Source organism: Lucilia sericata, unplaced genomic scaffold, assembly GCF_015586225.1.
Source record: "Lucilia sericata isolate MDLA Ls3-8-SP2 unplaced genomic scaffold, ASM1558622v1 Contig000015F_arrow, whole genome shotgun sequence".
NCBI lineage: Eukaryota > Metazoa > Arthropoda > Insecta > Diptera > Calliphoridae > Lucilia > Lucilia sericata.
Window position 1 is genome coordinate 1,395,001 of NW_023994054.1, and position 21,115 is coordinate 1,416,115.

Genomic DNA, 21,115 nt, shown 5'->3' on the forward strand with positions numbered 1-21,115 from the left:
GATATCGATGTCCTTTAACCTCTCCGCTATATCTTCCTCATCGTTGTCATCATCCTCATCTTCTAAGTTTCCCCCCTGTTCTCCATCTTCTTCTTCACAATCTAGTCCATGTGTGTTTTCTTCATCATCTGAGTCTAAGCCGTCCATATCAAAATTATCCGCTTCTATACCAGCATCCGACTCTCGTATACGTTTTAAAATATCATAAATTTTACGCATATCTTCTTTATTATTAGCACCTTCTCCGCCTGCGGAACTTAATTCATCTTGAACACATTGTTTGTAAAACTCTTCAGAACATTTTAGATGTTGTTGTGATTTATAACAGGGCAAAGAACAGTAGACAATATTGCAGCGGGGACAGGTGTATTTAAAGGGAGCCTTATTACAGCTGTAATAAAAAGTATTTATTATTTATATATAATAATTAAATGTTTTAGTTGAATTCAAAATTTCAATGTTTTTATCTGAATTAAAAACCGCTGAAACTTACTCTCATTAAAGTATTGAATTTGTGATAATTTTGGCCAATATCTTTATTTCTAAATACTATAAAATATTAAATTGTTATTATACTTACATTTGGCAGTTTTCTGAAGACATGTTTGCCTAATTATTTGATTTTAATCCGTAATATTTTGTTTATTATTTCGCTATGAAATTTTTTTTAGAAACAAAACAAAAATCAGCTGTTGAAACTTTTGACACTTACGAACGGAAGAGAAAGCATTTGTTTACATTCGACAGGGTGATAAATATATATAAAATAATTAATAATGGTATTGCCATTTATAATAAAGAGAAAATAAATATTAAATTTAAATTACACAATCATTTTTCAATTCTTATTTTTTAGGAAAATAAGAGTTGACATTTTTTTGGCAAGGAAAAATTCAATTTATTATTGGTGGATTTTTTAATCAGCGATAAATTTTCAATTTGTTGGCACATTATTCTTTATGTGGACTCTTCACATAAAGATCTGCATACTCCTCAAATTTTAAAATAATCGATTTAAGTGTAATTGATTAAAAATTAATACTGATTAAAAATTTATTATTTAATTTTGTTTATTTAATAACGATTTTTAAAGGTTTTCATTTATAGATTTTTTTATAAATTTGCTAATTACATAAAAAGTTTTGAAAAATTTTCCAATTTATTTAAAAATATTCTATAAATGTTTAGATTTATTAGATAAATTTTCCATTGGAAGTACCACGTCATCTAAAGGACAGTTTTAAAACTTAACATTAACAATTCTCAAGACACCTAGAACGTATAATTGAAAGTTTACACCCCTAAGGGCCAATCTTTAGGGGAAAGATTAGCGATTAAATTAAAATGAATCCTCGAAAGATGTTTTTGAGTACTCAATTAGTTAATTTTGTTTGCAAGTTTAAGCGCCCAATAGAGGCGGTTTAATCTTAAGCACGATATGCAAAAAACATTAAAATGTTCTATTTATTGATTAGTATAAATTATGGACACTTCAAAATACATTTTTTTGTTTTTAATTTAAGTTTTAATTAATTTTATATTAATGAAAATCTTCTTCTTTTTTATAAAATAAGCATTGTTTTCATAACAAACAGTGACATTTTCTGTTGTTTTGTATGGCAACACTGCGAAGTTTAATCTTGTACTCAAAAACATCAAAGGGGATTAAATTTATTTTTAGATTAACTAATCTGATTATTAATTGGCATTTGATTACCATCTCAAAAACCCGCTCTAAGATGCCGTAGTTCTTGAGTTCGATTAAGAATTACGAGAATTTTTAATATTGTTTATATATTAAAGATTTTTTATAGGTTTTCAATTTATAGAATTTTTTTTATAACTTTGCTATTTACATAGAAAGTTTTGAAAAATAATAAATATTAAAAAATATTCTATTCTATTCTATTCTATTCTATTCTATTCTATTCTATTCTATTCTATTCTATTCTATTCTATTCTATTCTATTCTATTCGAATCTTTATAGAAAAATTTACAGAAATTCTCTATATATAGAAAATATTCTAATTCAATTCTTTTTCAAAATATTTATTAAACGTTGGAAACTTCATATTTTATAATTTTATAGAAAATTTGTAAAAAAATGTTATTTATAGACTATTTTTAAAAAATTTTGACTTACGAAAAATTTTAGATAACGTTTTGAGTTAAAGTAATTTTTTTGAATAAATTGAGAAAAAATGATAAATTTTTAAATAATAGAAAAATATTAATATATTATGAAAAGCTTTTAATATATTTTTAGTTTAAGGGAAATTTTGACAAAATGTATATTTTTTGAAAAAATTTTATAATTTTCAAATTGTAGAAAATTGCCTATTTACGGAAACTCTTTGATAAATTCTATATTACTTATATCTATTTGATAAATTCTATTATATATAAATTGTTAAAAAATGCATATAAAAAACTGAATAACTGTATTCTCAGATTTAAAGGCATTGATAAATTTTTAGATAAATTTTCATATTTTCGATACATTTTCAATTCGTAGAAAATTTAAGATAAATTTCATATAAAAATACCCAATAACGGTATTCTTAGACTTAAAAGAATTGTTCAATACTTGAACCACCCTATCACTTTTTCAAATTAAAATTTGTCACCAGCAACAACTACAACAAAGATGTAGTTTTTTATATCGCGCACGTGCAATTATTGTTAATTCTTATGACATTTATCATAATATTCCTCTTTGTCTAAACATTCTATGCCAATCCGGACAAACGAACGAATACAACGAGAAGAAAAGAAAAATAAAAAATGTGCTTTCCTGTCATTCATTTGCTCGAGTGAATTTCTTTACAAGTTTTACTTGTGACGAGTGGAGACGGTTTTCTCTTGCCTGGCGGTCGGTTAACGAACGATCCGCTAATAACGCGCATTTTCTTTTTGTAAGAACTTAACGGAATTAACTTAAAAAATTGTGAAAAAACAAAGACAAAAATCTAACCAACAAATTGTGTATTTGAGTGATTAAAAAATTAACAATTATTTTATAACTCCAACAAGTGAAAAAAAAGATTACGTCGGTCGCAAAGTAAAGGAAAAAAGAAAAAATATGGAAACAACAGCTGTAAACAGTGTAGTGAATGGGAATCACTACGAGCAATTACATCAGGGACGTCTGAATATGTACAAATCAAAAGTCGATGTTGTCTTGGGAGCCCAATGGGGTGATGAGGGCAAAGGCAAAGTGGTCGATATGTTGGCCTCCGATGTGGACATTGTTTGTAGATGTCAGGTATGTTGTTAAATCTAATAAAGAAATTCATTTGTACACATGTGTATAAAATATTTATGGGCGTGAAAAAGTGTATGTATGCAGTTACTAGTGCCTCCTTACGTATCCCTATCAATTGTATCCTTCCACAAAAATTGTTAGAAGAAAATCATAAGATATGATGGAAAAGTACTAGCTGCTGTTACTGTCAATGGTCAAGGACGTTTTGAAAACGAAAGAAATCTGTGTCTATAACCCAATTGCACCTCACACTGCTATTTGTTGGGATTTTACAATTCTTTTGTATCGATGGAACAAAAGTCGTCTTCTTCTGTCTACACAGCGTCTATAATAAATTGATACTTCTTATATTTGTACCCAGAACGAACAAAATAAAATGATGCGTAATGTTTGGATTGCATCAGCTTTTGTTTCTTTAATTTTTCCTTATTTGAATCTATTCTATATGTATTTTTATTTTCTTATCTTTTGAAAGATTCTCCTCGTCGTCACTATTCTTCTTTGTGCCCGCTTTAATATTTATTTCTCTTTTGACTGTTTTTTTCTTGTTTTACATAATACACTCTATACTTATTAGAATCAGTTAGTCAGTCAGTCAAGGGGACAATAAAGATTTCCTATTACTTTAAAATTTTAAAAATTCATTTAAAATTTATTACTTTTTTTGCTAATAGTACTTTGTTTGCCATTTTCTGTTTTGCTAGTCGTTGTTGTTTATCGAAAAATAAATTCTGTTGTCGTTGATTGTTTCTTATTATGGTGTATTTGTCACGTTTTTGGCAATTGTTTTAAAGATTTTATTTGCTGATCTAATGTATTTTATATAGTACGTAGTATCTACTAGGTATAATGCGAATTTTATATTTTAAATTTTAGTCCAATCGGATAACGGGAAATATATTGAAAAATGTAATATTGGGTAAATAATAGGACTTTTCTTTTGATTTATTCAAAAAATATGGCATTAAAATTATCTTTTCTAAACTTTTTTACCACATAGGTATTATCTTCTAGAGAAAATTATATATACAAAGTGGTATAAACAATTTATATCAAGGACAAACAACAAAGTTATTGACAATTTTCTAAATTTGGTGTTTGTTTAGCATCAGAAGTGATGTAAACAAAAATATGTACATAAAAAATAAGTAAAATAGGTATGAATTATTTTATCGTTTTTGCTACATAATTGTGAAAAGAAAATGCATTTAACTTTGTTGTTTGTTGATGTTAATATTTTATGCCATGTTGGAAAGATAATTTTATCTGAAATACCTATAAGATTTGGTGGAAATGTTAAAAATATGTAATTTTAATGATTTTAATCGATTTCCGGCACGGGTTTCCGTTATCCGATTTGGCTAAAATTTGACAACTGTTAAATTTAGACACTTGTGAACCAAATAAGACCCGTCATAACAAAAATTCATATATTATGAACCCCTCTAATGTACATATTTGTGACTCATTTTTTTTATTAAAAAATAGGATATTAATATTGGTAGTATTTATAAATCAATTTTATTTCAAGTCTTTTGAAAGTAAAAAGTATTGACAATACATTTAGTTTAAGAAATTGTCTTTCTTTCTAGTCAGTTTATCATTTTTAGTTACTACAGTTCTGTAATTATTGTTGTTTTAAATTCATATAACTGATTTAAAATATGGTTCCTAAGTTTGGCAAAAAAAAGTAACCTATATCGACATTAAGAATTGTGTTAAAAAAATAATTTTGTGGAAATAATGTTATTTGAACAATTTTCTATAGATAAAATTATAAAAATACCTTTTCTGAAAAAAAGATGAAAAAACCATCATTAAAATAACATAACATTATTTTCTATAAAATAATTTTACACAATTTTCCATAGCAAAAATTTTCTGTATAAAATGTTTTAAACAAATAATTTTCTATAGAAAAAATTGTTATACACAATTTTCTATGAAAAAACTATATTCTCTTAAATTTTTTATTAAACAGACTCTTAGAGCGGGTTTTTGAGATGGTAATCAAATGCCAATTTATAATCAGATTAGTTAATCTAAAAATAAATTTAATCTTATGTTAATCCCCTTTGATGTTTTTGAGTATAATATTAAACTTCGCAGTGTTGCCATACAAAACAACAGAAAATGTCACTGTTTGTTATCAAAACAATGCATATTTAATAAAAAGAAGAAGACAATTGTAAATTTAATATGAAAATTAATGAAAACTTAAATTAAAAACCAAAAAACATATTTTGAAGTGTCCATAATTTATACTAATCAATAAATAGAACATTTTAATGTTTATAAAAATTGTATTAATTTTTTTTTGCATCAGTTGTTTACACTTTTGCATTTTGTGCTTAAGTTTAAACCTCCGTTGGACGCTTAAACTTGCAAACAAAATTAACTAATTGCGTACTCAAAAACATTTTTCAAGGATTAATTTTAATTTAATCGCTAATCTTTCACCTAAAGATTGGCCCTTACACACATAAATTTTTTCTACAGAAAGTTATTTTAAGCATAATTTTCTATAGAATACAAACACAGAAAAAACTGCCATACAAATTTTAAGAAAAGTGTTATACAATAAATTCTCTGTAGGGTTCTATAAATCGACTTTCGAATAATCGAACAATCGACTTTTTGTCGAAAAAATTCGAAAAGTCGAAGTCGACTATTTTGTTCCAAAAAAGTCGATAACTCGACTATCGTCTATGAAAAAAGTCGAAAAGTCGACTTTGTAAATAAAAGTCGAAAAAAGTCGAAAAAAGTCGAAAAGTCGAAAAAAGTCGATAAGTCGAAAAAAGTCGAAGAAAGTCGAAAAAAGTCGAAAAGTCGGAAAAAGTCGAAAAGTCGAAAATAGTCGAAAATTTTAAAAAAGTGGAAAAGAGGTCAAAAACTCTAAAATAGTCTGAAAAACTCGAAAAAAGTAAAAAATAGTCGAAAAAAGTCGAAAAAAAGTCGAAATAAGTCGAAAATAGTCAAAAAGTCGTAAAAAATCGAAAAGTCGAAAAGTCGGAAAAAGTCGAAAAGTTGAAAAAAGTCGGAAAAAATCGAAAAGTCGAAAAGTCGGAAAAAGTCGAAAAGTTGAAAAAAGTCGGAAAAAGTCGAAAAAAGTCGAAAAAAGTCGAAAAGTCGAAAAAAGTCGGAAAAAGTCGAAAAAAGTCGGAAAAAGTCGAAAAGTCGACCATTTATAAAATACTAAAAGTCGACTTTTAAATAAATGAAAAAGGTCGAAAAGTCGAAAAATCGACTTTTCATAAAATGGAAAATGTCGAAAGGTCGAAAAGTCGACTTTTAACTAAATGCAAAAAGTCGAAAAGTCGACTTTTCGTTTCATCTATAGAACCCTAATTCTCTGTAGACAAATTGTTATATACTTAATTTTATAGAAAGCGGAAATCAATGTTTTTCACTAGTGCCGGATATACTATTATTTACGTTAAGGTGCCATTAAAGGATTTTTCGGATTGATGTATTGAACCATAAAATGAGTTAGTTCTGTTTTGGGACTCAACTTGACGACAAAAATATATGAAAATGTTTAATAAATATACTTTTTTAGGGAACAAAACGACTTTAGTCCTAAAAAATATAAATCTAGCTTTAATAAATAAATTTAGATTCTTAAACTGGCACATGCCGACTTTAGGGACTTTAATCTAACTAGCTTTTATGGAAAAAATATTTGTTAAAATTTCACACAGTATTTGTATTACAGAGACTGAAAATTAATAATTTGTATTTAATAAACAAACTATAAATCATTGACACAAACAATATTTTCGCGGGAAAGTAATTGTTTACACAAGTTTTAGAAATATAAACATACATAAATACTACGTAAACAGTGTATTTATGTAAACAGAATGTATTCATTAATTAGATAGGATGGGAAATATTCTAAATTATTTGAACTTTGTTGCAAAGATTATTTAAGTCATAAGAAGTTCGTACCGAAACTTTACAACTTTCAGCTGATTTTTGTTAGTTTCCTGAACAAATATTTAATATACAAACAAAATTATTTATTAAAATGTTTATTTAAAAATTTAACGACAATTATTGTTACATACAACTCGTACTATCTACCGGTTAAACGATAACTAGATATTGAGATAATCGGCCTAAATATTTCATACAACATTTGTTGTACAAAAATTAGAAAATTAATCTTATCGATTAAATTCTAAATACATGTTTATGAATGACCAATTTTTGAATTCATTTTGTGGCTACCATTTTATATTATGCAATTTTTTTATTAAATTTTATTTATCAAGACTTAATATATTTTCTTTATCTAATCTTTAAAATTATAAAGTGCATATTCCAAAGAAAATTGAAACAAATCGTTTGTATAATATATATCAACATGTGTATAATTTATATAACAGATAACACTCAGAATTTAAAGAAGCGTAAAAAATTTTAGATTTCATTATCCAAATAAAAAAATCTAATACATCAGGAAATTGAATATGTACTTTTTTGTTAAAGCAATCCAGAATAATACAACTATAGAAGATATATTATGTATGCTATAAACAAAAAGACATTGTATAAAACAATATTCAACAGATATTCTAAGCAACATATTTAATATTTGCCAAATTGCAATATATATTAGTTAATACCTTAATAATTTAATAAAATGTATTATATAAATATTAATTTTAGAATCCATATATTGAAATTTATTGTACTTTCTTCTAATTAAATAATTATTTTTCTTGTTTTCTTTCTTTTTTTCTTTAGGGCGGCAATAATGCTGGTCACACTGTTGTGGCTAATGGCACAGAATTTGATTTTCATCTTTTACCCAGTGGCATTGTAAATGAAAAATGCATTTCTGTTATTGGTAAGTAGCTTTCCTAATCTTATATATATATATGTTTTTTGCTTGTTTGTACAATTATTGGAATTTGTTTAAAGTGCAGTTGGGAATATAATGTTAAAACATTTTGGTTTATTCGATTTAGCTATGTCCGTCCGCCTGTCTGTCTGTGTGTCCATGTAAAGTTTGTGTGCACGCCAGAGGTCACAATTTTAAATTTTAAATTTTTGCACATACTTTTATTTTGATCCAAGGAAGAAGCCTATTGAAAATGATTATAATCAATCCGTTATTTCGCCTAGTGCCCATACAAATGCACCCCCCCCCCCCCAATGGGGCATTTGAGCTCATAATTATGTTAAATGATCTCAACAAAAACTTAGTTTTATAAAAGTCTAAGGGCCAATCTTTAGGTGAAAGATTAGCGATTAAATTAAAATTAATCCTCGAAAGTTGTCTTTGAGTACTCAATTAGTTAATTTTGTTTGGAAGTTTAAGCGCCCAATGAAGGTGGTTTAAACTTAAGCATGAAATGTTTAGTATGTATAAATTATGCACACCCAAATACATTATTTTTGGGTTTAAATTAAAGTTTTTTATTAATTTTCATATTTAATTTACAATTATCTTCTTCTTTATTATAAAACATACATTGTTTTGATAACAAACAGTGACATTTTCTGTTGTTTTGTATGGCAACACTGCGAAATTTAATCTTGTACTCAAAAACATCAAAGGGGATTAACATTAACGCACATAAAGAAAACAACCCGACGAAAAATAAAACAAACCGTAACAGCTGTTTTATCAAAATAAACATTTTTTTTGGTGTGGTGAGTTATTTTTGTTTACAAATATGTGTTTCTGCACGTGGAAAAGACGCAAAAACTCGTTTTCATTATTTACATTTTCAATATGTGTTTAAGCACGTGGAAAAAATTCAAAAAAATTGATTTTCATGATTTACATTAAAAAAAATATTTTTGATCAATTAAAATATGTGTATAAATGTGGAAAGGAACAAATCTGATAAAATATAAATATAATTGGGATTATATCGTTACAGAATGCCTTTTAATAAAAAACATTCAAAAAATGTTACTATGGTCATATATATAAAATGATATATAACTGCTATCGGACGATCTTGTGCACGATAAAAACCTATATAGAACTTTAAGTTGGAAGTGTAGAAATCGGATGGCATACATTTTTTTCCGGATTTCATCGTTCTAGGGTGTGTACTACAACAACAAACTTTTTTTTTACAAAAAATGTTACTATAGCCGTATATATAAAATGATATATAACTGCTATCGGACGATCTTGTGCACGATAAAAACCTATATAGAACTTTAAGTTGGAAGTGTAGAAACCGGATGGCATACATTTTTTTCCGGATTTCATCGTTCTAGGGTGTGTACTACAACAACAAACTTTTTTTTTACAAAAAATGTTACTATAGCCGTATATATAAAATGATATATAACTGCTATCGGACGATCTTGTGCACGATAAAAACCTATATAGAACTTTAAGTTGGAAGTGTAGAAATCGGATGGCATACATTTTTTTCCGGATTTCATCGTTCTAGGGTGTGTACTACAACAACAAACTTTTTTTTTACAAAAAATGTTACTATAGCCGTATATATAAAATGATATATAACTGCTATCGGACGATCTTGTGCACGATAAAAACCTATATAGAACTTTAAGTTGGAAGTGTAGAAACCGGATGGCATACATTTTTTTCCGGATTTCATCGTTCTAGGGTGTGTACTACAACAACAAACTTTTTTTTTACAAAAAATGTTACTATAGCCGTATATATAAAATGATATATAACTGCTATCGGACGATCTTGTGCACGATAAAAACCTATATAGAACTTTAAGTTGGAAGTGTAGAAACCGGATGGCATACATTTTTTTCCGGATTTCATCGTTCTAGGGTGTGTACTACAACAACAAACTTTTTTTTTACAAAAAAAGTTACTATAGCCGTATATATAAAATGATATATAACTGCTATCGGACGATCTTGTGCACGATAAAAACCTATATAGAACTTTAAGTTGGAAGTGTAGAAATCGGATGGCATACATTTTTTTCCGGATTTCATCGTTCTAGGGTGTGTACTACAACAACAAACTTTTTTTTTACAAAAAATGTTACTATAGCCGTATATATAAAATGATATATAACTGCTATCGGACGATCTTGTGCACGATAAAAACCTATATAGAACTTTAAGTTGGAAGTGTAGAAATCGGATGGCATACATTTTTTTCCGGATTTCATCGTTCTAGGGTGTGTACTACAACAACAAACATTTTTTTTACAAAAAATTTTACTATAGCCGTATATATAAAATGATATATAACTGCTATCGGACGATCTTGTGCACGATAAAAACCTATATAGAACTTTAAGTTGGAAGTGTATAAATCGGATGGCATACATTTTTTTCCGGATTTCATCGTTCTAGGGTGTGTACTACAACAACAAACTTTTTTTTACAAAAAATGTTATTATGGAAGTATATATAAATTGCTATATAACTGCTATCGGACGATCTTGTGCACGATAAAAACCTATATAGAACTTTAAGTTGGAAGTGTAGAAATCGGATGACATACATTTTTTTTCCAGATTTCATCGTTCTAGGGTGTGTACTACAACAACAAACTTTTTTTTACAAAAAATGTTACTATAGCCGTATATATAAAATGATATATAACTGCTATCGGACGATCTTGTGCACGATAAAAACCTATATAGAACTTTAAGTTGGAAGTGTAGAAATCGGATGACATACATTTTTTTCCAGATTTCATCGTTCTAGGGTGTGTACTACAACAACAAACTTTTTTTTACAAAAAATGTTATTATGGAAGTATATATAAATTGATATATAACTGCTATCGGACGATCTTGTGCACGATAAAGACCTATATAGAACTTTAAGTTGGAAGTGTAGAAATCGGATGGCATACATTTTTTTCCGGATTTCATTGTTCTAGGGTGTGTACTACAACAACAAACTTTTTTTTACAAAAAATGTTATTATGGAAGTATATATAAATTGATATATATCTGCTATCGGACGATCTTGTGCACGATAAAAACCTATATAGAACTTTAAGTTGGAAGTGTAGAAATCATATGACAAACATTTTTTTCCGGATTTCATCGTTCTAGGGTGTGTACTTCAACAACAAACTTTTTTTTTACAAAAAATGTTATTATGGAAGTATATATAAATTGATATATAACTGCTATCGGACGATCTTGTGCACGATAAAGACCTATATAGAACTTTAAGTTGGAAGTGTAGAAATCGGATGGCATACATTTTTTTCCGGATTTCATTGTTCTAGGGTGTGTACTACAACAACAAACTTTTTTTTACAAAAAATGTTATTATGGAAGTATATATAAATTGATATATATCTGCTATCGGACGATCTTGTGCACGATAAAAACCTACATAGAACTTTAAGTTGGAAGTGTAGAAATCAGATGAAAAAAATTTTTTTCCAGATTTCATCGTTCTAGGGTTTGTACTGCAACAACAAACTTTTTTTTACAAAAAATGTTAATATGGCCGTATATATAAAATGATATATAACTGCTATCGGACGATCTTGTGCACGATAAAAACCTATATAGAACTTTAAGTTGGAAGTGTGGAAATCGGATGGCATACATTTTTTCCGGATTTCATCGTTCTAGGGTGTGTACTACAACAACAAACTTTTTTTTACAAAAAATATTATTATGGAAGTATATATAAATTGATATATAACTGCTATCGGACGATCTTGTGCACGATAAAAACCTATATAGAACTTTAAGTTGGAAGTGTAGAAATCGGATGACATACATTTTTTTCCGGATTTCATCGTGCTAGGGTGTGTACTACAACAACAAACTTTTTTTTTACAAAATATTTTATTATGGAGGTATATAGAAAATTATATATAACTGCTATCGGACGATCTTGTGCACGATAAAAACCTATATAGAACTTTAAGTTGGAAATATACAAATCGGATGACATAATTTGTTTTGTGGATTTCATCGTTCTAGGGTGTGTACTACAGCAACAAACTTTTTTTGTTACAAAAAATTTGACTATATCCGTATATAGAAAATTATATATTACTGCTATCGGAAGATCTTGTGCACGATAAAAACATATATAGAACTTTAAGTTGGAAGTGTAGAAATCGGATGGCATAATCTGTTTGAGATTTTAGGTAGGGTCAACTGTGGACCGACCCTTACAAAATTCAACAGATAAATTTTGTTTCATATAAAAGTTGTTGTCGAATTTTATAGCTATTTTTTTAAGCCAGTTATGAGTGGTAGTAATTTCCCGAGGTGGACCTTATATCGGGGATAGGTTAAATTATGGACCGATCCCCTTAAATTTGACAAAACGATGTTGACTCCTTGTTTATGTGGAATTTCTTTGCTATATTGGTATTTTTATTACAATTATTATTGGAGTTAATATCTTTTTCTGAAGGGGAACTTATATGGGGGTAGGATCAATTTTGAACCAACCCAGAAAGGTTTTGGATCACATAAATCTTGTAAAATAATTTCCTGATCCTCATAAAATTTGTCAAAAAGATTTTAGTTCCTATAAAACTTGTTTTTGTCGTTTTTCTTCGCTATACTGGAATATTGAAGCTCAATAATAAACTCCATCAACTAAAAATATTTTGGCAAATATTGGCTAAGATCCTAGTCTATACTTTTATGGATTTTAGACCAATATTTCGGTGTAAAAGTTCCTTGGCTCCCTGATGAGTTTATCGTATAGCGATATTGTCCATTTTCAATAACAAACTCAATCTTAGACTGTAAAAAGATCCCAGCATATACTTTTATGGATATTAGACCAATATTTCAATGTGTTACAAACGGTGTAAAATGTTCCTTGACTCCCTGATGGGTTGTGTCTTCCAAGTGGTGATTTAGCGATCTTGAAAGTGACGGAACTAATAGGGAATCACATTGTTCGCCGGTCTCTGGTAAGATTTTAGGTTGATAGTCATGCTGCAATTAAAGCATTAATATGTCATAGCTGTATTCTTGCATAGTCGTAGAATGAAGAAAAGATCTAAGTATTATTATGAGACCGTTTACAATAAGGCTGTGTTGGGTACCAGGACCCTGCAATATACACAAATGAGGTATCTGGCGAACTGATACGATGAAGCTCGAATCTTGTCCCATATGAACGGAACAAGAAGTTAAAGCCACCCCTTTTTCATTTTTTAGGTTGATCTCCGATGGATTCCGTGACTCTTTCAACCATTCATGGAATATAGAATGAATTGCACATTATATATGGCCGTTTTAAAAATACTTGATTCTAATGAAACCGGGATTATTATTGGGGTAGATGGTGTACACCAAGAACAGTTGCACTGGCTATAAAACATTATTAAAATACATCAATTTTTCTTAGCACAAAATAAATATGTCTAGTAATTTGTTTTTGTTTCATTTGTTTACGTTTTTACAGAAACTCACCACACAACAATCAAAAACAGCTGTTAGGGTTTGCTGTTTTATCAAAAGGTTGTTTTATTAACGGGTATTTAACATTAGATTAAATTTATGATTAGGGTTCTATAAATCGACTTTCGAATAATCGAACAATCGACTTTTTGTCGAAAAAAGTCGAAGTCGACTTTTTTGGAACAAAAAATAACTCGACTATGGTCTGTGAAAAAAGTCGAAAAGTCGACTTCGTTAATAAAAGTCGAAAAGACTGAAAGTCGAAAAAAGTCGATAAGTCGAAAAAAGTCGATAAGTCGAAAAGTCGTAAAAGGTCGAAAAAAGTCGAAAAGTCGGAAACTAGAAAATTTTAGAAACAAGTCAAAAATAGTCGAAAATCTTAAAAAAAGTGGAAAAAAAGTCAAAAACTCTAAAATAGTCGGAAAAACTCGAAAAAAGTCAAAAAATAGTCGAAAGAAGTCGAAAATAGTCAAAAAGTCGAAAAAATCGAAAAGTCGGAAAAAATCGAAAAGTCGAAAAAATTCGAAAAGACGGAAAAAGTCGAAAAGTCGACTATTTATAAAATACTTATAGTCGAAAAGTCTAAAAGTCGACTTTTAATTAAATGAAAAAAGTCTACTTTTCATAAAATGCAAAAAGACGAGAAGTCGAAAAGTCGACTTTTAACTAAATGAAAAAATCGAAAAGTCGAGTTTTCGTTTCAACTATAGAACCCTATTTATGATTAGATTAACTAATCTGATTATTAATTGGCATTTGATTGCCAACTCAGAAACCCACTCTAAATGATACTGCCGACTTTCGTAATGATCGGGACTTTTAGAAATAGTTGTAATACTCTAAAGAAACATAATTTATTAACCAGGAAATAATTTAAAGTTAAAAATTGCGAGATTTTTGTACGCCTGATACGAAACGAGATTTTTTTCCGAAGTAAAAAAAAAAATCATTTCCCGGTCTAATATTGCATAAACAATAACTTCAATGTATTTCACCATTTTTTTTACCTATTTTAACAATTTAGCTATTTAAATAAGATTTCATTTCATTTTTTGTAAACAAACTAAATCAAAAGTTGTGGCTTTTTTAGAACCGATCTGAATTGAGATATGAAAGATTTTTTTTCAAAAGTAAGAAAGAAACTCTCACACATACTAAGCAAATTATCTTTTGCCGGCTTAATATTGCATAAACGAGAAATATAATATATTTCACCATTCTTTACGTATTTTAACAATTAAACTAAAATGCTATTTTGATAAGATTTCTTTTTGTGTTTTTTTTTTATTCACAAGCAAAGTAAATCATTCTTTAACTTTACGTCAACATATTTTTATGCGTATGAAAATAATACATTCATATTTTAAATTTTGCAAAACACAACAAACTTTTGTTTTACGCCTTTTATTTACAGTACGTGCAAATATATACACACAAATTTTTATGTATAGATACATTTACGTATGTATACATAAATATGAATTAAATACAGACAATTTTATTTGTGTGTTTGGTCTAAAACTTTGGCATAGTTCCATCATACATTTTTTAAAAGAACTAACCATGAAGGTCATATGGAAACATATAAATCGTCTGACAAAATGTTTGAATACAACTCAATTAATATGTAAATAATTAAGAATATAGTGATCATAGTGTATGTAAAGAATAATAGAAATATTAAAATAATAATAATTTTAATAATGATTTATATTAGATTTCTGGTTGTGAATCCAGTATGCAGATGAGGGTTCAACAATAAATGCTATATATAATATATTTGCATTAATTAGCAACTATTTAAATTTGTTTATAATATAATATAATTGAGGTTACTTGATTGAAATTGAAAAAAAAAATATTTATTATATATTTTATAAATTTCTGACTTCAGGAAAATTCATAATAGTTCTAGGGAAGCTTTTTAAAAAATATGTATGCTTAAGAACTGTTATTAGGTATTTTTCAATTTACTTTTGTTTAATATTGTCGATATTAAGAGAATTTTCAAGTGATAGTTGTAAAAGGCTTTGTATTTGCATATACATACATATATCATGTATATCGAAATTGAATAACTTTGTACTTGTTCTAGAACTAGTTAGTTTGGAACAAATTCCAAAATTGTTCCTGAAAATCATTCCGCTATATTTTATTTTGTTTTTTGTTTACTTTTAAAATATACTGTGCTTATAGCAAAACAACACCAATGCAATTTTTTGTGTAAATAAAAACTTTTCCAAATAATTTATAGTTAAAAATATAAACAAAAAAATAAATGTATATTGTATACATATGTACGTACACTTGTTTATGTCTCTGTAATATTACAATATCAGTATAATATATTCAATCATTACGATAACTTGTGAATTGTTCTCGTACTCCTTCCTCCTCGTTCACTTTGTTATTATTAACATTAAACAAACAAAACAAATTTTAATTAAATATAAAAAAAAGTTTTATTAAATCGATTTAACTGTAGTTTTTTTTCCTTCTTTTTTTGTTTATTCATGCATATTCATATTATTATAATAATTTTTGCGGGTTGTACTGCTATCGCCACTTTGTCAGCACAAATGTCACAAGACTAATTTTTTATTAGATAATCAGACAGCGATATAGTAGGTATAAAACCGAGAGGAGTATTCTATATAAGAATGTACAAGTGTTACGTGCATGTATACAAACTTTGTTTTATTATTATGATTATGATTATTATTGTTCAAACTGTAGTAATTTAGAGCGTAGCAGGTAATAAAAAATAATTATTATAACAATCATGTCATACTTTCTCAACTCATTACTTAGTAGTGGGCTAGTGTATTAATTTTTATATGAATTTTACAGGCTAAAAATCAATCAAGCGTATATCAATTTTTATAAATTTTTATTAATTAACTTTTGTACAGTTGTTCGACATCAAATTAAACTACGCTTACACTTCCGCTTCGATTGTGTATACAAATAATAGTAATAACAATAAAAATCAACAAATATTGTATAGTTGCAGCATTTTTTTCAATGAGTAATAGTTTTCTTATCAATTAAAATATCAAGAAATGTAAAAAACCGTTTTTCAATCTTCAGAAATCATAATTATTCATATGTATATGTGTATGTACCTTTATCAAAGTTTTATACACAATGGTTTTGTTGGTGCAAATCTTTATTTTTTTAGATATTTAAAGCAAAATTGCTTTCCCGACTACTTGTAGTTTTTATATGGGATTAACAACTCTTTAACAGAAAAGTTAAAAGTATCTACATACTCTCTAGAATAGTTTCAGATTAAGATGTAAATTAGAAAATGAACCTGTTCTACTGTTATGTTATAAAAAATACAAAATTTGTTTAAATTGTCTGATTAAAAAGTAAATATTAATGATAAACTATTTTAAAGATAAAAAATATAAAAATTTTGTCTTCCAAAAATAATATGGATATTGTTCTATTTTATCGAAATTATCAGGTTATGAAATGATTCTGTAAAAGCGTTGAAGAAGTAGTATTCGTTATATGGGACAGCTATGAAAACAGTTCATTAATCAGTCATTTTTGTTAGAAATTTGCAACCAAGTTATAGAGAAGCCTTAAAGAACAAATACACCTTCTAAGATCCGAATCAGACCTCAGTCTAAAGTTAAAAAATTTTTCGCTATAACAGGACCTTTGTTAATAAAATTTGTTATGAGTTGTAAAGGTCCAACATATGTATGCATTGTCTTGAAAATAAAGGATTAACCTCTGTTATATCCTCTGTTATCAAAATAATTGAAATTTACTTTATGCCAATTCCTGTACTTGTCAGTTGCAAGTTTTAGTCAGAAATAGTTAGAAGTAATCAGAAAAAGAACAAAACTTGCAACCCAGACGAGTACGGGAACATACATTTTATGACAAAGTCACAACTTATTATAGTTTACTGAATTGTTTAGATATCTCTTCTATTTGCTGATAGCGTTCGTTGCAGTTTATTTTTTGGACTTTTTTGAAACATATAGTTGAGACAAACTTTAGAAGAAATCTCAAACACTGAACTAGATATAAAGGAGGTTTCACCTTTATATTGAAGCCAATGGATAGGACCATCTTAAGACATAACAAATTTTAAAAATAAAGGTAAATTCGCCCTGTTATAACGTCTGGATTATGGAGGAATTAGTTTTTTTTTCAACCTTTAGCTAAGATTGAACGAAAACTTGGTGTAATGGCGAAATTTTGGACTGATTTGGATTCAGCGTTTTAATACTAATGTTATCTAAGAAAATTTTAAAAGTAATGTTGAATCTGCACTTGTATTAGCAGTAGTTATTTAGAACAAATTTTAAAATTTGTGCGAAAATTTTGAAATTTAAAAACAATATTTTACTTGAAAATATAGTTTTTAAACTTTTTGTTTAACATTTTATTTAATTAGATTTTCATTTCACTTTAATTGTAATTTCTTTTCTACATACAAAATTTCTTGGCATTTTAAAATTCTTTCAATAAACCATGAAATTATAGTTACTTGATAATAACAATCATATATCTATCTATATATCTACATAAGAACTTTTATATTTTGTTGCCAAAAAAATGCCCACTTGACGAAAGACTTTCGCTGTACTCCCCTTGACATTCAACAACAAATTAAATGAACAAAAATATAAATAAATTTCATTTTCTATATACAAAAAAAAAAAAAAAAAAGAAAAACAAAAATCATGAAACCGGACTATGTAGCACTTATTTCCCTTGAATATATCTATAAACATGTACCTATGTGCCATTTTTTATTTTCTTTTCACTTTTAACGAAAATTATCTTAGCTTGTTTTTTATTTATTTATTTTTGTTCTATGCATAACAAAAACATTTTGTAAATCACATGACTAAATGATTATAACAAATGCAAAAAAATAAAAAACAATAACAGAAACAAATATTTTGAATTTTCACAGATATCTATATATCATTGAATGTGCTAAAAATTTATTGTATCATTGTTAGTTTTATCTACTTAAGACTTATTATTTTATTATTTTTTTTTTCTTTTATACAAAATGATAATAAATAATTTATAATGTTAATTATTAATATACACATATCTAACTTAATAAATGACGTCAAAATAGTTTTCCTAGCTAATTATTCATCATTGTGACAATAAATTTTTAATATGCATAATATATTAGGGTGCAGTCGCAAAACACATTTGTGAATTTTATTTGACCAATACAGATATCGAAAGTTAAGTGTTCTCTTCTCAGAAAGATCAATCATAGCATGCTACTTATATCATTTAGTTAAACACTTCTCTAATGGTGTTGCGCGATCCTCTAGGGACCTTTATCAGCATTTCAGGGAAGGTTTTAAATTAATATCTAGATTATGAGATTTCATAGAGGGATACTTTCCTTGAAAATAATTCTTTATATACTTATTTGCTTCATTTTTATCTAAATTGTTTCGTCCATTCTTCTATCGACTTTAGGCAATGGTGTTGTTATCCATATACCCTCATTATTCGATGAATTGTCCAAGAATGAAGCTAAAGGTTTACAAAAATTGGAACATCGTTTAATTATCTCAGATCGTGCTCATTTGGTATTCGATTTCCATCAGGCTGTCGATGGTATGCAAGAAGCTGAAAAGGGTGGCAAATCGTTGGGTACCACCAAGAAGGGTATTGGTCCAGCTTACTCTAGCAAGGCCACCCGTAATGGTATACGTGTAGGTGAGCTGTTGGGTGATTTCAATCTATTCAGTGAAAAGTAAGTTTAAACAATATACAATTGTGTTATATTGATCTTTAAATTTTTGCCTTTAATTTTTTTTTTGCTTATAGATTCAAATCTATTGTTGCAACCCACTTGCGTTTGTTCCCCTCCATTGCCGTTGATGTTGATGCTGAGCTTTTACGCTACAAAGACTACGCTGAAAAGTTACGTCCTTATGTCAAGGACACAATTTGCTTCTTACACACAGCATTACGTCAGGGCAAAACTATATTGGTTGAAGGTGCTAATGCTGCAATGTTGGATATTGATTTTGGCACGTATCCTTATGTTACTAGCAGTAACTGCAGTATAGGTGGCGTCTTAACCGGTCTTGGTTTGCCGCCACAAACCATTGGTGAAGTTATTGGTGTTGTTAAAGCTTATACAACCCGTGTGGGCGATGGTCCTTTCCCCACCGAACAATTGAACGTATGTATTTATTGCATATAAAAGAAATATAGTATTTTTTGCTCACATTTGTATATTCATTAGGAATTTGGTGAATTGTTGCAAACTCGTGGATTTGAGGTTGGTGTTACCACCAAACGAAAACGTCGTTGCGGTTGGTTGGATATTCCTCTATTAAAATATACCTCACTAGTTAATGGCTATACCTGCATCTGCCTTACAAAACTTGATATTTTAGATACTTTAGAAGAAATCAAAGTTGCTGTTGCGTAAGTTTTACTATAATTATAGAAATCAAAATAGTTTTTAACAATTGTTTGTTTTTTGTTTTTAGTTACAAACGTGCCAACGGCGACAAATTAGATCATTTCCCTGGCACCATTGCTGAATTGGCTAACATTGAAGTTGAATATGCCGTTTTACCCGGCTGGAAAACATGCACAGAAAATATTCGTGACTTTAAGGATTTACCTGTAAATGCACAAAACTATGTACGCTTCCTAGAAAAAGAACTCAGTGTACCCATTAGATGGGTTGGCGTTGGCAAAGGTCGTGAATCTATTATTAATGTACATTAGCACTTATCTACTTAGTTTAAACATTTATTATATCCCTCATCCCTTAATCCTTCCCCTTTATTTCTTTTTGTTTTATTGTCCTCCATTGCAAGTTCAATTTATATTATCCGTTTATTTTTTATTATCTTTAATTTTTTTTAAACTGGACGCTATTGTGTTTACTTTATTTCTTTTATTTTTTAAATGTAAAAGATTTTGTGTAAGCTTAAATTTATTTAATAATTTTTAAAAATTTATATACATAATTAAAAAAAATGCAACATTTACTATAAATACTTAAATATTTGACGATAATGCAATAATAAAAATGTTAAATTACTAATAAAATATATACAGTGTGTTTGTTGCTTTTTGTATAACTTCACCATAGTGATAAGGGTAAGTTCACCATTGATCTCAGCAGAATCACTACCATACACCCATAATAGAGCGCGATGTCTGTCAGGTGTGCCTTTCAGTGAAGCTCTTGTTGTCTCCAAACACTATGGTGGCCGAATATTTACAAGAAACAATTGTTAAGCCGCCTTTTATACAAATTTATTGCTTTGTAGAGAATGTCTTCAAGGACCTAGAGGATATAACTTGGCTAGGTATGTAGATGTTGTTTGGGCAAAATATTGGTACTAACCATTGTGGGCTTTATGTCGACTTTAGATCCCTTATAGTTGTCACACTATACCAAATAAGCATTCTTGCTGGAATTAAAGTTTAAAACAAGTTTAATTCCAG

General features: G+C 28.0%; 2 protein-coding genes across 2 annotated transcripts in view; one reads left to right on the forward strand and one right to left on the reverse strand.

The window, feature by feature from the left end:
- Positions 1-723, reverse strand: part of LOC119605893 (zinc finger HIT domain-containing protein 2) — a 1,597-nt gene extending 874 nt beyond the window's left edge. Inside the window, exons 1-2 of the mRNA XM_037959237.1 lie at positions 581-723; positions 1-391 (exon numbers count right to left, since the gene is read on the reverse strand). The exon at positions 1-391 is cut by the window's left edge and continues 874 nt beyond it. Coding sequence (XP_037815165.1) covers positions 1-391; positions 581-603 — 414 coding nt within the window. The 5' untranslated portion in view covers positions 604-723. The remainder of the gene's footprint in view (positions 392-580) is intronic.
- A 2,009-nt stretch (positions 724-2,732) lies between these two features.
- LOC119605362 (adenylosuccinate synthetase) lies at positions 2,733-20,715 on the forward strand. The gene is made up of 6 exons (XM_037958413.1): positions 2,733-3,266; positions 8,019-8,121; positions 19,115-19,394; positions 19,469-19,829; positions 19,893-20,077; positions 20,143-20,715. Exons 1-6 carry the CDS (start codon positions 3,084-3,086, stop codon positions 20,384-20,386), a joined length of 1,356 nt encoding a protein of 451 aa, XP_037814341.1. The 5' UTR covers positions 2,733-3,083; the 3' UTR covers positions 20,387-20,715.
- The last annotated feature ends 400 nt before the right edge of the window (positions 20,716-21,115 follow it).

Coding starts and splice junctions, on each gene's coding strand:
- LOC119605362 (XM_037958413.1), top strand. CDS start 3,084: ATGGAAACAACAGCTGTAAACAGTGTAGTGAATGGGAATCACTACGAG. Junction 8,122..19,114: donor AAAATGCATTTCTGTTATTG/GTAAGTAGCTTT, acceptor TATCGACTTTAG/GCAATGGTGTTGTTATCCAT. Junction 19,395..19,468: donor TTCAATCTATTCAGTGAAAA/GTAAGTTTAAAC, acceptor TTTTGCTTATAG/ATTCAAATCTATTGTTGCAA.